We start from the raw sequence: 15,446 nt of genomic DNA, 5'->3' as shown, positions 1-15,446 counted from the left end.
CACCCCAGGCTGATTACACAGATTCAAAACTGTCATTGCCTCAGACAACAAAAGGGAAGAACAATATATAACAGATGTGACATATATGGTTCCTCATATTATTCACCCAGACTCCTCTCCCTCACTGGAGAGAGAAAATAGAGAAAGCTGCCACTGTTACTCGTGGTGTATGCACTCATTGCTTTTACGCTACTGAATACCGTAGTCTCTTACTGAATAGGTCCCACGGGTTTTTGAGCACCACGGAAATCTGCAGCCTGTTAACCAGAGGTGATTGTTGGATGAATGTGCATATTATAGGCAATGATCCCTCCATCATAGAACATTCAGCTCTCTCATTCAGGTTTTCTTGTGAGCAGGCTGAAGGTTTTGCAGGTGGCAGGGCCTAGTAAGAGGCAATGGGTTATATCCAATAGTTGTGTGGGTAGAAAACAGCTTGTGGATGTGTTTTCCTACCCCTCCTCCCTATTGTACCACCACAAAGACTGTCTTGCAGGTTACTGGACCTTTAGGAAAAGCCTGGGATGTGGCATGGGGGGCTCGGTGAGGGGGGTGAATCTGAGGAAATCAGAAAAGACAGCATCTCCTGACCTCCAGCAGTGGCTTCTCATGGGGCCCTGGGGACGACAGTGGCGAGGAAGCAAGAAAGCCCTGCTGTGTGAGGAAACTTCTGCTTGCGCAACTGTTGAATACAACTAGGGATGTACGAAAGGTACTTACCTTTCGGGGATTATGCTGATGGTGCGCGGGGAGGCGTTCTGTCCCTCCCCCCGGAATCCTCGCCGGGGGGGGAGGCGCTCCGTTCCTGCCCCCGGAATCCTGGCCGGCCAGCTGTGCTCCGCAGCGATTCTGCGGAGCCGCCAGCTGGCTCCGCCAGCAGCCGGACATCCGGCCACTGGCTAGCAGGGACACAAATGGCAGTGGCCGTAGCCGCCGCCGTTTGCGTCCCTGCAATCAGCCGTGATAGGCTATGTAAATGTTTACGTAGCCTATCACGGCTGATAAAAAAAAACGCGCGTATGCAAATGGCGGCGCCCATGGCTGCCGCCATTTGCATTCCTTATTTTGGCATGTCTTAGTCTATGTAGACATTTACGTAGACTAAGACGGCGAAAATAAGGGGAACGCAAATAGCGTAGCATGCGTTCCCCTTATTTTCGCCGTCTTAGTCTACATAAATGTTTACATAGACTAAGACGTGCCAAAATAAGGAACGCAAATGGCGGCGGCCATGGCCGCCGCCGTTTGCGTATGTGCGCTTTTGTTTTTAAGTCAGCTGTGATAGGCTACGTAAAGATTTACGTAGCCTATCACGGTGTTTTTTTAAAATCTAGCCGTGATAGGCTACGTAAATCTTTATGTAGCCTATCACTTTTTTTTTCTTTTTTTTTTAACTTGGAAATGGTGGTGGCAGCAGCCGGTTGGAAGACCGGCCGCCGCAGCCGCCGCTGCCGCACCACCGCTGGAGCCACCGCCGGAGCCGCCGCTGCCAGGAAGATCCACCCCAGGTAAGTCCCGTTCCGGAGGGGTGGCAAGCCGTTCCGCCACCGATTTTGGGGGGCCGAATGCGCTGGCATTCGGCCGCCCCGAGATCCATGGCGGAACTTTCGTACATCCCTAAATACAACCAAGGCAAAGGGAGGTCCGATACACAGTCCAGAACACTGGGCAACATATAGCCCGTACATACAGTACCTGCTAAAATGGGCGGGGGGAGAGGGAGTAATGGCAGTTGTAGGGGGGCAGGGTCCATTCAGGATCTAGCTTAAAAAAAGACAGCACATCTTTCAGTAGGCCAAGCACAAGGTTTCCAGCTGTAGATCCTGGCCCTGGCTAGTGGCATTATTAGCAGAGAAATCATCTGATAACTCTGCAGACTAAACACTGACTAACACTTGCCCTGTGGAAAGGAGATGTGGCCTGTGACAACAGTGATTCCTTACCAGCATTCTCAAAGGAGTCATTTATTAAAAAAAACAAAAACAAATTCTGTTCCAGGTATTGGGATAAATCATATAACAAAATTAAGCATGAGAGATTCCATCTTCCCTACTATGTCATTATGAGGTCACCAGTTCTGCAACAGAAAATCCAGATGTCCTGAATTTGAGTACATTTAGTGAAAATCTACAACATCTACTGTCTTAGAGGGGACATAGTACACATTAACCTTGAATTTGGGAAGCACAGTTAGTTCAGATTGCAAATGCTACAGAGCGTAGTCTAAATCTTCAGTAATCTCATAAAAAAAAAAAAAAGAATGCCACAATACTTTTGCTCTGTTCAAGCATTCTTCTCTTCGCATGAGGAGGAGGAAGGCTGGGATGCACTGGCTAGCTCCATTGTATCCCAGCCACTGGCTCCACTGCCCTCCATGCACTGGGGAGTGAATATCAGCACCGGGGAAACTGCTGTCCTCGCATAGGCTCCCTGGGCATCATCAGGGGTCTTTAATTCACATGGGGGACCTCTATGAGGACAGTGGGCTCCCTGCAGCAGATGTTTGCCCTCCAACACGTGGAGGGCAGTGGGGCCAGGCGATGAAGATGTGACAGAAGGTGCAGAGCCAGCTAGTGTGTCCCTGCTGTCCATTTCATTGTGTGAGATGAACACTTGCATAGGGTTATAGACAATTCATTCACCACATCGACTAGTGGATATGAAATTACGATAAAATTGTGGAGAGAGAGAACATTGCACTACATCAGGTGTGAGCAACTTGTAGGCCAACACATCTGGAGGGCCACATCTCCCATCAGCCCTAGCCAGCATAAACAATGGCAAGGGATGATGGGAGTTGTAGGCCAAAACTTCTCGAGGGCCACAAGTTGACCACCCCATGACCTAAGTACTGGGTGGGTCCCTTTTAATACTTAATGTTCTAAAACAGCACAAATAAGTTGCAGAAACTGTTAGAAAGTCTTTGCACATGAGGAAGTATAAAGGAAGAAATGGAAATGTATCATGTGCTGTAATGCAAGAGGAGGCATCCCAGATGTTTTGGACTACAACCCCCATAAGCCCAGCCAGCATGGCCAATGTTCAGGGAGTGTAGGAGTTGTAGTCCAAAACACCTGGAGTGCACCAGAACTGTTCAACCAATTTGCACCCACAAGATCTGTAACATAATATTTACATTTTATGGCAATGGGCAAGTGAATTGCTGGGACTAGAACTGACCAGTAGTGGAAAAATGGTTAACATACGCCAGTAGATGCTTAGGACCTTTGAATTGCATATGGCAAACCTTTAAATACCATACAGTATTCTTAAAGCATTATATTTGACTACAGCAAAGGTGTTTCTATAAATTCCTCTATTTCAACTGGCATATTTTCTCATTTTATCAGTTTAATTACTATACTGTTATCACCAGAGTTAGAGGGCTTTTTAAAGGCCAACATTACATTACATATATTACATTTCCCTGCATAGAAATTCCCAACATAAGAAATGTTTATTGTAATTTGAAGCACACAGAGAGATAAGCTGTGTGCACGCGTGTGTGTGTGCCTGTGCATGATTAAAGTATTCATGGTGGGAAAAACTCTATATTTCGCTTATTAAAGGAAACTGGTCTGTAGACTTCATTTTGAATGCAAAATCACTGGAATATATGCACATTACAGTAATTCTTTATGGTAAATAATGTCCTGCCCATCAGCTTGAATATAGAATTTGCTTCAACCAAGCACAAAATACTTTAAAATAACCTTATCAAGACAAATACAAGGATCAAGGCCATGCTTTTAAATGCTCTAGTCCAGATGATTTGGACTTCAAGTCCCATCAGCCCCAGCCAGCATGGGCAATAGTCAGGAAGGTTGAGAGTTGTAGTCCAAAACATCTGGAGGGCACCAAATTGGAGAAGGCTGCTCTATTCCATGGCAACTTGAGCAAACTTCAATGACGTTTACTCAGAAGTAAACCCCACTGACTTCAATGGGCTTACTTTCAGGAAAGTGTGCATAGGATTACAGTCTACATCAACGACAATTCACCATCTCCTTGCCAGACTTCCATGTTGTGACACTTGTACACTTTCAGCACAATCCTCTAATGTATACTCAGAAGTAAGCCCCGCTGAGTTCAATAAGTCTTACTCCCAGGTATACAGGATTGAAACCTTAATATTGAAAAGTAAACATCAGTAAAAACAACCTTAAACTTTATAAGGACTGTACCTTTTTTAAAATAGCAACTATAATCCATCCTTTTAAATGTTTCTGGGGGTTTTCATGAAGATAAATTCCAAACCTCATTACAGGCAAGACTTTAGAAATGAATTGAGGCACTATGATTTTGGTCCATCACATGCATAGAATTGTATGTCTACATAAAATTCAATCCATTTGCTATCAGTGGTCCGGATCCAAAGAGCTATCCAAAGTGGCTGGGAGCAAGCAGATCCCCATACCATGTCACAAACTGCTTTGGAAGCTCCCCTCACTTTCAAAGAGAGAACTGTTCAAAAGACAGAGCTCAGTCTTCTTGGGTCAGTGGAAAGAGTTATATGGCTTTCTGGATTCTGGTGAGTGTAAGGGAAGAGTTTACTGTAGGTAAAAGGACAAGTTTTCTAGAGCCCTAAGCCTGACTTAAATGCTACAAGTTGACGGGCTTCCCATGATCTTCTATGACAGGGAAATATTGGTGCACAGGATGGGAAAATACTCTTCATTTCAGATAAAAGAATAGGAAGGCACTGAAAATAGGAAACTCTGAGCTGCTGCCACCACATGGAAGTCATTGATTTCAAGTGTGCTTAGTATTATAGCCTCTCTCTCTCTCACACACACGCACCTCCAAACCATGTTTTAGAAAGGTGAAATGCAGTTAACGCTTCTTTTATTCACATTTTGGAAATGCCCAAAAGTTGCCTCCTTTTATTATATGGATAAATTTTGTATTGGAAAGCTCTTTAATATTTACTGATGTACATGTTCTCTTAAATTACTTACCTGGTTCTTGGAATGTAACACATGGTCAGCATAAAGGGATCTTTTGTGCCCTTTTGGTTGCTAAAAGACTGATACTACAAGACTGGAAGGATAAAAGCTCATCACCTATAATGCAATGGATTGAAGACCTAACAGCACTAGCAACGTTTGAAAGAGTGGTATATAGGCATAACTTGCAAATGAACTTATACAGTCATGTGAAAAAGAAAGTACACCCTCTTTGAGTTCTATGGTTTTATGTATCAGGACATAATAAAAATCATCTGGTCCTTAGCAGGTCTTAAAATTAGGTAAATACAACCTCAGATGAACAACAACACATGACATATTACACCGTGTCATTTTTTACAGAAATAAAACCAAAACGGAGAAGCCATGTGTGAAAAACTAAGTACACCCTTACTGCTTCCATAGGTATGAAGAGGTTAAGTAGCAGCCAGGCGTTGCTAATCAAATGCCCTTGATTAATTGATCATCAGCAAGTGTGACCACCTCTATAAAAGCTGAAGTCTCAGGAGTTTGCTGGTCTCGAGCATTCAGGTGTGTGTTAACACAAGGCCCAAGAGTAAAGACATCAGCAATTATCTTAAAGAAGCTATTGTTGCTGCCCATCAATCTGGGAAGGGTTATAAGGCCATTTCCAAGCAATTTAAAGTCCATCATTCTACAGTGAGGAAGATTATTCACAAGTGGAAAACATTCAAGACAGTTACCAATCTTCCCAGGAGTGGACATCCCAGCAAATTCACCCCAAGGGCAGACCGTGCAATGCTCAGAGAAATTGCAAAACATCCAAGAGTTACATCGCAGACTCTACAGGCCTCAGTTAGCACATTAAATGTTAAAGTTCATGACAGTACAATTAGAAAAAGACTAAACAAATATGGTTTGTTTGGAAGGGCTGCCAGGAGGAAGCCTCTTCTCTCTAAAAAGAATATGGCAGCACGGCTTAGGTTTGCAAAGTTGCAGCTGAACAAATCACAAGACTTCTGGAACAATGTCCTTTGGACAGATGAGACCAAAGTGGAGATGTTTGGCCATAATGCACAGCGCCACATTTGGCGAAAACCAAACACAGCACATCAGCACAAGCATCTCATACCAACTGTCAAGCACAGTGGTAGAGGGGTGATGATTTGGGCTTGTTTTGCAGCCACAGGATCTGGGCACCTTGCAGTCAATGAGTCGACCATGACCACCTCTGTATACCAAAGTATTCTAGAGTCAAATGTGAGGTCATCTGTCTGACAGCTAAAGCTTGGCCGAAATTGGGTCATGCAACAGGACAATGATCCCAAGCACACCAGTAAATCTACAACAGAATGGCTGAAAAAGAAAAGAGTCAAGGTGTTGCAGTGGCCCAGTCAAAGTCCAGACCTCAACCCGATTGAAATGCTGTGGAGGGACCTTAAGAGAGCTGTGCATAAACAAATGTCCACAAACCTCAATGAACTGAAGCAATGTTGTAAAGAAGAGTGGGCCAAAATTCCTCCACAATGATGTGAGAGCCTGATTTGTTGTTCAGTCGTTCAGTCGTGTCCGACTCTTCGTGACCCCATGGACCATAGCACGACAGGCCTTCCTGTCCTGCGCTCTCTCCCGGAGCGTGCTCAAGTTCATATTCACTGCATCCGTGATACTATCTAGCCATCTCATCCTCTGCCGTCCCCTTCTCCTTTTGCCTTCAGTCTTTCCCAGCATCAGGGTCTTTTCCAGGGAGTTTTCTCTTCGCATTAGGAGGCCAAAATATTGAAGCTTCAGCTTCACTATTTGTCCTTCCAAAGAGCACTCAGGGTTGATTTCCTTTAGGATGGACTGATTTGACCTCCTTGCAGTCCAGGGGACTCGTAAGAGTCTTCTCCAGCACCACAGTTCGAAAGCATCAATTCTTCAGCACTCAGCCTTCCTTATAGTCCAGCTCTCACAGCCATACATTACTACTGGGAAAACCATAGCTTTGATTAGAAGGACCTTTGTCGGCAAGGTGATGTCTCTGCTTCTTACTATGCTGTCTAGGTTTGCCATAGCTTTCCTCCCAAGGAGCAAGCGTCTTTTAATTTCATGGCTACAGTCACCGTCTGCGGTGATCTCGGAGCCCAAGAAAGTAAAATCTGTCACTGCTTCCATTTCTTCCCCTTCTATATGCCAGGAAGTGATAGGGCCAGATGACATGATCTTAGTTTTTTTAATGTTGAGTTTCAAACCAGCTTTTGCACTCTCCACTTTCACCCTCAACAAGAGGCTCTTTAGATCCTCTTCGCTTTCTGCCATTAGGGTGCTATCGTCTGCATATTGGAGGTTGTTGATAATTCTCCCAGCAATCTTAATTCCGACCTCTGATTCATCCAACCCGGCATTTCTCATGATGTACTCTGCATATAAGTTAAATAAGCAGGGTGACAATATGCAGCCTTGTCGTACTCCTTTCCCAATTTTGAACCAATCGGTTGTTCCACCTCTGGTTCTTACTGTTGCTTCTTGACCCTCATACAGGTTTCTCAGGAGACAGGTAAGGTGGTCTGGTACTCCCATCACTTTAAGAATTTGCCACAGTTTGTTGTGATCCACACAATCAAAGGCTTTAGCATAGTCAATGAAGCAGAAATAGGCATTTTTCTGGAATTCTCTTGCTTTCTCCATGATCAAGCGAATGTGGGCAATTTGATCTCTCGTTCCTCTGCCTCTTCGAAACCCAGCTTGTACTTCCGGTAGTTCTCAGTTCGCATACTGCTGAAGCCTAGCTTGTAGGATTTTGAGCATCACCTTGCTGGTATGTGAAATGAGCACAATTGTGCAGTAGTTGAACAGTCTTTGGCGTTGCCCTTCTTTGGAATTGGAATGTAAACTGACCTTTTCCAGTCTTGCGGCCACTGTTGAGTGTGCCAAATGTGTTGGCATATTGAATGCAGCACTTTAACAGCATCATCTTTTAGGATTTTAAATAGCTCAGCTGGAATACTGTCATCTCCACTAGCTTTGTTGTTAGTAATGCTTCCTAAGGCCCACTTGACTTCACTCTCTAGGATGTCCGGCTCAAGTTCAGTGACCGCACTATCATGGCTATCAGGGACATTCAGTTATTTCCTGTATAGTTCTTCTGTGTATTCTTTCCACCTCTTCTTAATCTCATCTGCATCTGTTAGGTGCCTGCCTTCTTTGTCCTTTATCATGCCCGTCTTTGCACAAAACGTTCCCTTGAGATCTCCAATTTTCTTGAAGAGATCTCTAGTCTTTCCCATTCTGTTGTTTTCCTCGATTTCTTTGCATTGTTCATTTAAGAAGGCCTTCTTGTCTCTCCTTGCTATTCTCTGGAACTCTGCATTCAGTTGGATATTTCTTCCCCTTTCTCCCTTGCTTTTCGCTTCCCTTCTTTCCTTAGCTACTTGTAAAGCCGAGAGACTGACAGTCATACAGAAAACAATTACTTCAGGTTATTGCTGCTAAAGGTGGTTCTACAAGCTACTGAATCATAAGGTGTACTTAGTTTTTCTCACATGGCTTCTCCATTTTGGCTTTATTTCTGTAAAATAAATGACATGGCATAATATGCCATGTGTTGTTGTTCATCTGAGGTTGTATTTACCTAATTTTAAGACCTGCTAAGGACCAGATGATTTTTATTACGTCCTGATACATAAAACCATAGAACTCAAAGAGGGTGTACTTTCTTTTTCACATGACTGTATGTGGATATCTGGTCTGGTTTTACTGAAGTTTATGTTATCTATTCTTTAAGTTTGAAGTTAAATTCTTTAAGTTTAAGTTAAGTTTATCTACTCTTTTTCTGTTTTTCTCCCTAGAATATTGAAATATTTGAAACTGAGGATTTTAGAATATGTTATATTTTTTATTTTTTGGTTTTGTTGTTTTTGTTTGTTTTGTTAAAACTCATAATTAAAAAATGGGAAAAAACATAGCATATAACTGCACTGCAGTGAATTTTTCAGCACAGAATTAAACTGGGAAAATACCCCTTTCTTTTCGAAGACAGCTATTTCAATTAAAAAACACACATACACTTTAGTTTTCTTTTTACAAGCAGTATGTTAACCGTTACAGTTTATTTTTCTTGGACTGGGAAATCTATTTATCTACAGACACAAATATTCAGTGTATAGAAAAAAAGAAAATAAGGTTAGCTATGAGAAGTGAACCACATATATTAATCTAAAGTTTTAAACTTTAAACAGCATTTACCACAAATATAGGAAGATCATTAACGTACTACATTATAGCAAGTATGTTGTAGAAAAAAATTTGCACATAGAAGATCTTTTTCCATCCATTAAAAGATAATCACTCCCATACAAATGGAATTTGTGTCTTGAATCTATTAAAACTAGACGCAATTGTAAAGAGAAATTGTGACCTTAGATAGGAATGTACCTGAGCATATGTGCTCCTTAAAAGTGATCTATTCTTTCTTGCTTTTTACAAAGCAAATGTTTGCTGATTAATGCTAGCTTTTAAAAAAATGTAAAGTGTTTCTATATACTCTACAAAAAAGATAAACTACTTGCAAAAGAAATATTCTAAATGCAACTCAGGGTAAGATCTGGAATCTTTAGAACAGGCAATTAGATTTAACCAAGGTCTGAAAAATCATAAATGCAGTGATAGTGGGGCTGGAATGTGTGCAAAATAGATTACCACACATTGGCCACGTTCACACAAAATGCTTTGTTATGAGGAAGTATGTGGGTGCATGCTGTTCAATTGCTTCCCCTTAGCTCTTTCTGCAAATGGGAATGGTTAAACTAACCAGGACCTTAAATGGGCAGAAAAACGTACTGTCATATCCAAACTGGGACTCCTGGCACGTCGCTCCATGGACAAGCCAGAGTTTAGTGCCAGGATTTGAAGTTGGTTTCTGGATTCAGGCTTATTAGAGGATCAGCAACTCATGCTCCAGGTTCAGATGCAGTGCTAAGCTTTTCTGCCCTGGTGAGTTCCTGGTTAGTTTAACTCCTTCTTGCAGGAAAAGCCAACTGGGAGTGATCTGATGGCATGCATGAGCACACCTGCTTTAGAGCCTAAGCCAGGGTTCTAAAGAGTTCTGGCTTAAGAGTGCTGTGCTAATGTGGCTACTGGAAAGTCTTTGCCGTGCCAGCTGCTTGTACTGGGTAACTTTTGCTAGCCTCACTTCAGTTACTTCCCACTGAGCATGTAGCTACTAGACTGACTGGCTTATTTGTCAGTGAATTTGTCAGATTATTTGTCACATGGTCTCTTGCTTGGCCATTACTGAACACTAGGCAGGTGGCTACTTGCCAAAAGGCTAGACCCGGTGGCTCTTGTTAAATAATGGTCAACAGGGGATGCTGGTGATGCCTCCAGCTAGCTTTTTTGTGCCTCTAAGTGCTGCTGCTGCAGTAAGTCCCTGGCTCCACAACTCATCATGTTTTCTTCCAGTAATGTCATTTAATGTCATTTAAAGAAAAGTTCATTCTTATGACAATAAAGGATCTAGGTAGCAAAAGAAAATCTCCTGAGAAGAGCTTTCCTGGTGTAAATTGCTGTTTGTGGATTCTGACCAATTTAACTTAAGAGTGGACTGTGACTGCTCAATGTCAAAACCAGACACTTGTCAACAACACAAATCCAGTGCAGACTGTGTGCCAAAGAACACGATACTAATGGGGGGAACCCTGAATTCCTCACCAATCAGCCAATAGACAGGCATGTTCCATTATTCCTGAATCCAACAGTAATACACTTCTCATATAATTTACAATTGCCTGGTGAGAGAGTGCTACTGCTCCAGAATTACAACCGACATACATAAATGCAGTACTCCACATCTCGCAAGCCACGGCATGTTCTCCTCTTTATTACCTAATCACAAAGCCCACCACTACTTTATCAAATACATTTTTAATGACACTCTGCTCTAACGGGGAAGTTTTAGAAATTACTCTGCAGCACACAATAACGTTTCTAGCAATGCCGCTGGGACTCTGCCCACAGCAACGAGAGAGAGAGAGAGAGATGGAGCAAGAGTTTCAGTTCCCAGTATAATTACTTAACCTGTTCTGCACTTCTTGCTATTGAGAAACGTTCACTAGATAGATTTTTATAAAATGGCCTCAGATCATGCCCAATGAACATCTTGGATGGACATGTCTTATAACCGGTATTTTCTTTCAAAGCACATGAACCAAAACATACATTATTTGTGGTCACATAACAAACACTACTTAGACAAACTCAAGAACGGCCCAAAACCGTAGTGGAGAAAAGCAATTCTCAACCACTCTCATTGGCTATATGTATTGGATTCATTTCCATTTACTTGAGTATCCATAACTTGAGCCAGACAACATACATAATTAAAGAGAACACAATGTCAACAATTTACAAACATTATCAATATGCACTCTCTCTTGCTTCTGAAAGGGAAGGGTGGTACTTTTGTTTTGAGTTTTTAGCCATTTGTTTTTACACTTACTTCTGGGGAGGGGAGAAGAAAGAAAGAAAGAAAGAAAGAAAGAAAGAAAGAAAGAAAGAAAGAAAGAAAGAAAGAAAGAATTCCTATTCAGCACTGCAAAACCATGCCAGATTATGCCAGCCTTCCCCAAACTAGCACCCCCCCAGTTGTGTTGGACTGCAACTCCCATAATTCCCAGCCAGCATGGCCAATGGCTGGGAATTATGGGAGTTGCAGTCCAACACATCTAAAGGGCACCAGGGTGGGGAGAGCTGGATTATGTCATCCGTCATAGGGAGGGGCTAGGGAATTACATGTATGAACACCCATGGTGCTTCCCCAATGAGTTCTCCTTCAATATATTTTTTGGGACTCTGTGACATAGCACTCATAGGAGTTGAACACAGCCGTTTTTCACATGTATCTGTTTCTAATGTATTCTCGGTACAAGAAAATGTCGTCTTTTCCCAATAGTTGCATGATGCCCTTGCCAGCTTGGATGTGAGCGTGAAAGATCTCAATAGATTTCCTGTCCACTTTAGGAGGCTGAACTTCATAAATGTTGTCTTGGGAGAAAGCAGAAATGTGTGTTCTGCAAGAAGAAAGAATAAATGAAGCTACTGTTAAACTCAAGAGGAATAATACAAAAGAGGGAGAAATTCGGCACAGAAATCTCTTTCAATAGAGATCAACTGTACAAGCTCAAACGATTCCATTTCCTAACAATACACAAGGGATCCAGACTTAAGTTAGTCCCATTGATTTCAGTGGGTCCACCCAAAATATGACTAGGTCTGGATTCAACCCAAAGTAATTTAAAATTGAGTAAGTGACATAGGCCTTATATGCTTTAGTGGCAGCTGTGATGGGCCACGCTTATGCAGTGATGTCACTAGTGATTTTAAATCCCACCTCCCAAAAAAACACACACACTCCCCAAGGGACCTGCCATTGAACAGTGGTTCCCAAAGCTTCAAATACAGGAACTAAAAGTGAGATGTAATTGGGGGCTTGGAAGATTTGCGCACTAGTTAATGTGCACTAATGCACACTAGTTAAAGCAAATTTGCATAGATCTCCCCAAAAGTGAAAAGAAAGGTCCAAAAGTGCAAATCCTCCCCAAACCTGCATTGACACTTTGGACTATGGGGGGGAAATGTATATTTTTTATCTCTGGGTTTTCCCTCCCATATTTTTGTATGACTAAATTTGTGTACAATTCTGGAAAGTAAAAAAGCAGCCCGCAAATTAAGAAATCTGTGCAAATTTCATGGTCAATTGCTGCTTGATTTGTACAATTCTCCCATTCATGCAGAGCGAGCAGCAATTCCAAACATGAACTGTAATTGGCCACACGAGGCGCTACCAGCATGACATATGGCTAGCGAGTTTGTGAGGCAGCAAATGGAGTGGTCAGGTTTTCTGCCACTCTTGCCAAGTGACTCTGTAGCCTTTTGGCACACAAGCCATGCACAACCCATTATTTTATTTATTTACAATATTTATATACCGCTCCATATCAGAAGATTTCAGAGCGGTGAACAACATGATAAAAGAATAAACAGGTTAAAAGAGTTAGAACATTTTTGAAAAAAAAAAAAGACAAACCCCAACAAAGTGGAATTTAACAAACCATGGCTGGTCATGCAAGGAAGGCCTCTTGAAATAACAATGTCTTCAGGAGGCGCCAAAAGAAACACAATGTTGGTGCCTGCCTGACCTCTAAAGGCAGGGAATTCTACAGGAAGGGGGCCACCACACCGAAGGCTCTTTTCCTGGTGGACTCCAACTGGGCCCTGGGTGCATTGGAACCACCAGGAATGTGCCCTCTGATGACTTCAGTGTCCGGGCAGGTTGGTAAGGAAGGAGGCGCTCTCTCAGGTATCCTGGTCCCAAGTTGTTTCGGGCTTTGTACACTAGTACAAATACTAGTACTAGTGTACAAAGGTAATACTAATACTAGTACTAGTGTACTGGCCGGTAGTGAATAGGCAGCCAGTGCAGTTCCCTCAGCAAAAGAGTTACATGCTGAAAATGGGCAGCTCCCGACAACAGCCGAGCTGCTGCGTTCTGTACTAGCTGTCAGGAGCGCTCTGGCGGCTTCTCCCAGTAGATTCCAATAGCCAACTCAAGACACAGATGAAAGGGTTTCTTTTCAAAGCTTTAATCCTTTTACAACTTAATGACTCTTTCAGATGCTAATCACCAGTGACTAAAGCAAGGAACAGCAGGGTAGCCTAAGCTTCAAGTAGTCAGTTGATCCCCGTTTGAAAGAGAGTCACTTGAAGACCCAGAACTTATGGGCTAGGGAGAGATCCTCCCTCTTTCCCTTGGGTCCATGGGAGGCAGCCGTTGCTTGCGCGCCAAACGGGCGCTACGCCTCCTTTCCGCGCCCTCCATCGCTTGTCGCTCTTTGCGTCTGCGTCGAGCATCTAAGAAGCCCCCCTCCCGCATTCCCTCACTACCCGGGTCGCTATCTATCTCTGGAATGCTGGCAGGAGGAATCGCTGCCAGGTGCTGAGCTTGTGAGGTATGAGCTGGCCCCTCCCCCATGGAGAGCTGTTCCTCCTCAGAATCCGAACTGCTCTGAGGCTCTCTGGGCTCAGTTTCCACCCTGACACTAGCTCCAGCTTCTGGATCAGCTTAAAGGGCAGCCCCACATGGAGCACGTTGCAGTAATCCAGTCTTGCGGTTACTAATGCCTGTACCACCGTGGTCAAGCTATCCCTGTCCAGGAGAGGCTGTAGCTGGTGAACCAGCAGAAGCTGGTAAAAGGCACTCTGAGCCGCCGTGACCACTTGAGCATCCAGCAACAATGATGGATCTAGGAGTACCCCCAGACTACAGACATGATCTTTCAGAAGGAGTGCAACCCCATCCAGAACAGGCAGTGAGCCTATCTCCTGGACCCGGGAACCCCTCACCCATAGGGCTTCCATCTTGCCAGAGTTCAGCTTCAGTTTATTGGCCCTCATCCAGCCCATTACTGAGTCTAGGCACTGATTCAGGACTTGCACAGCCTCTCCTGATTCCGATGTCACAGGGAGATCATCAGCATACTGATGGCATTTAGCTCCAAATCCCCTAACGACCACTCCCAGTGGCTTCATATAGATGTTAAACAACACTGGGGACAAGATGGTACCCTGCGGAACCCCATAGCTCAATTGCCAAGGGGCTGAGGAATAGTCACCCAATGTCACTGTCTGAAATCGGCTCCATAGGTAAGACCGGAACCACTGTAGCACAGTGCCTCCAATACCCATCCCACAGAGTCGATCCAGGAGGATACCATGGTTGATGGTATCAAAAGCCGATGAGAGATCGAGCAGAGTTAACAGGGTTGCACTCCCCCTGTCCCTCTCTCGATAAAGGTCATCCATCGGGGCGACCAAGGCTGATTCAGTCCCGTAACCAGGACGAAACCCAGATTGAAATGGATCTAGATAATCAGTATCCACCAAGAGTGCTTGCAGTTGGTCTGCCACGACCCTCTCAAGTACCTTCCCTACAAAAGGGGTATTTGCAACTGGGCAGTAGTTGTCAAATACCGTTGGGTCCAGAGTGGGCTTCTTCAGGAATGGCTGCACTCCTTAAGGACAGCAGGGACCACCCCTTCCCGTAGGGAAGCATTTATCACTCCCTGGACCGATCCAGTCATACCCCCTCGACTAGCTTTTATTAGCCAGGAGGGACAGGGATCAAGAGGGCACATGGTCGGTCGCTTTATTGCAAGCATCTTGTCCACATCATCAGGCAGTAACAACTGGAAGTGATCCCACAAAATCGGGCAGGTGGTGGCATCAGACACCTCAACTGGTACTGCACTAACAACAGCATCAAGGTCGCTGTGGAGACAAGCAATTTTGTCCTCAAAGTGCGATGCAAAAAGGTCACAGTGGGTCCTTCACAGGGTCAGGGCCCCATTTACTGGGGAAGATGTTAACAACTGCCAGACCACCTGGAAGAGCTCCGCTGGATGGCTACTTGAGGACACAATGGAGGCAGCAAAATAAACCTTCTTTGCTGCCCGCACTGCCACGATTATGCACTCTAGAGCA

General features: G+C 43.8%; 1 protein-coding gene across 4 annotated transcripts in view; it reads right to left on the bottom strand.

Annotated features, from left to right (window-relative positions):
- Window positions 1–241: 241 nt before the first annotated feature.
- Window positions 242–15,446, bottom strand: part of FIG4 (FIG4 phosphoinositide 5-phosphatase) — a 103,800-nt gene continuing 88,595 nt past the window's right edge. For 2 of the 4 annotated variants that reach the window (XM_084827270.1, XM_084827269.1), the window contains one exon: window positions 9,074–11,977. In XM_084827270.1, coding sequence (XP_084683396.1) covers window positions 11,800–11,977 — 178 coding nt within the window. In that variant the 3' untranslated portion in view covers window positions 9,074–11,799. Of the gene's footprint in view, window positions 386–9,073; window positions 11,978–15,446 lie in introns of those variants that run through there. The other 2 variants (XM_084827271.1, XM_084827273.1) reach the window with 2 other exon arrangements.

The sequence above is a fragment of the Heloderma suspectum genome, chromosome 1 (assembly GCF_057233095.1).
Source record: "Heloderma suspectum isolate Gila_16-S chromosome 1, 16-S_ref, whole genome shotgun sequence".
Classification (NCBI taxonomy): Eukaryota; Metazoa; Chordata; class Lepidosauria; order Squamata; family Helodermatidae; genus Heloderma; species Heloderma suspectum.
Note: the sequence above shows the minus strand (reverse complement) of the source record. Positions and strands in the feature narration are given on the sequence as shown.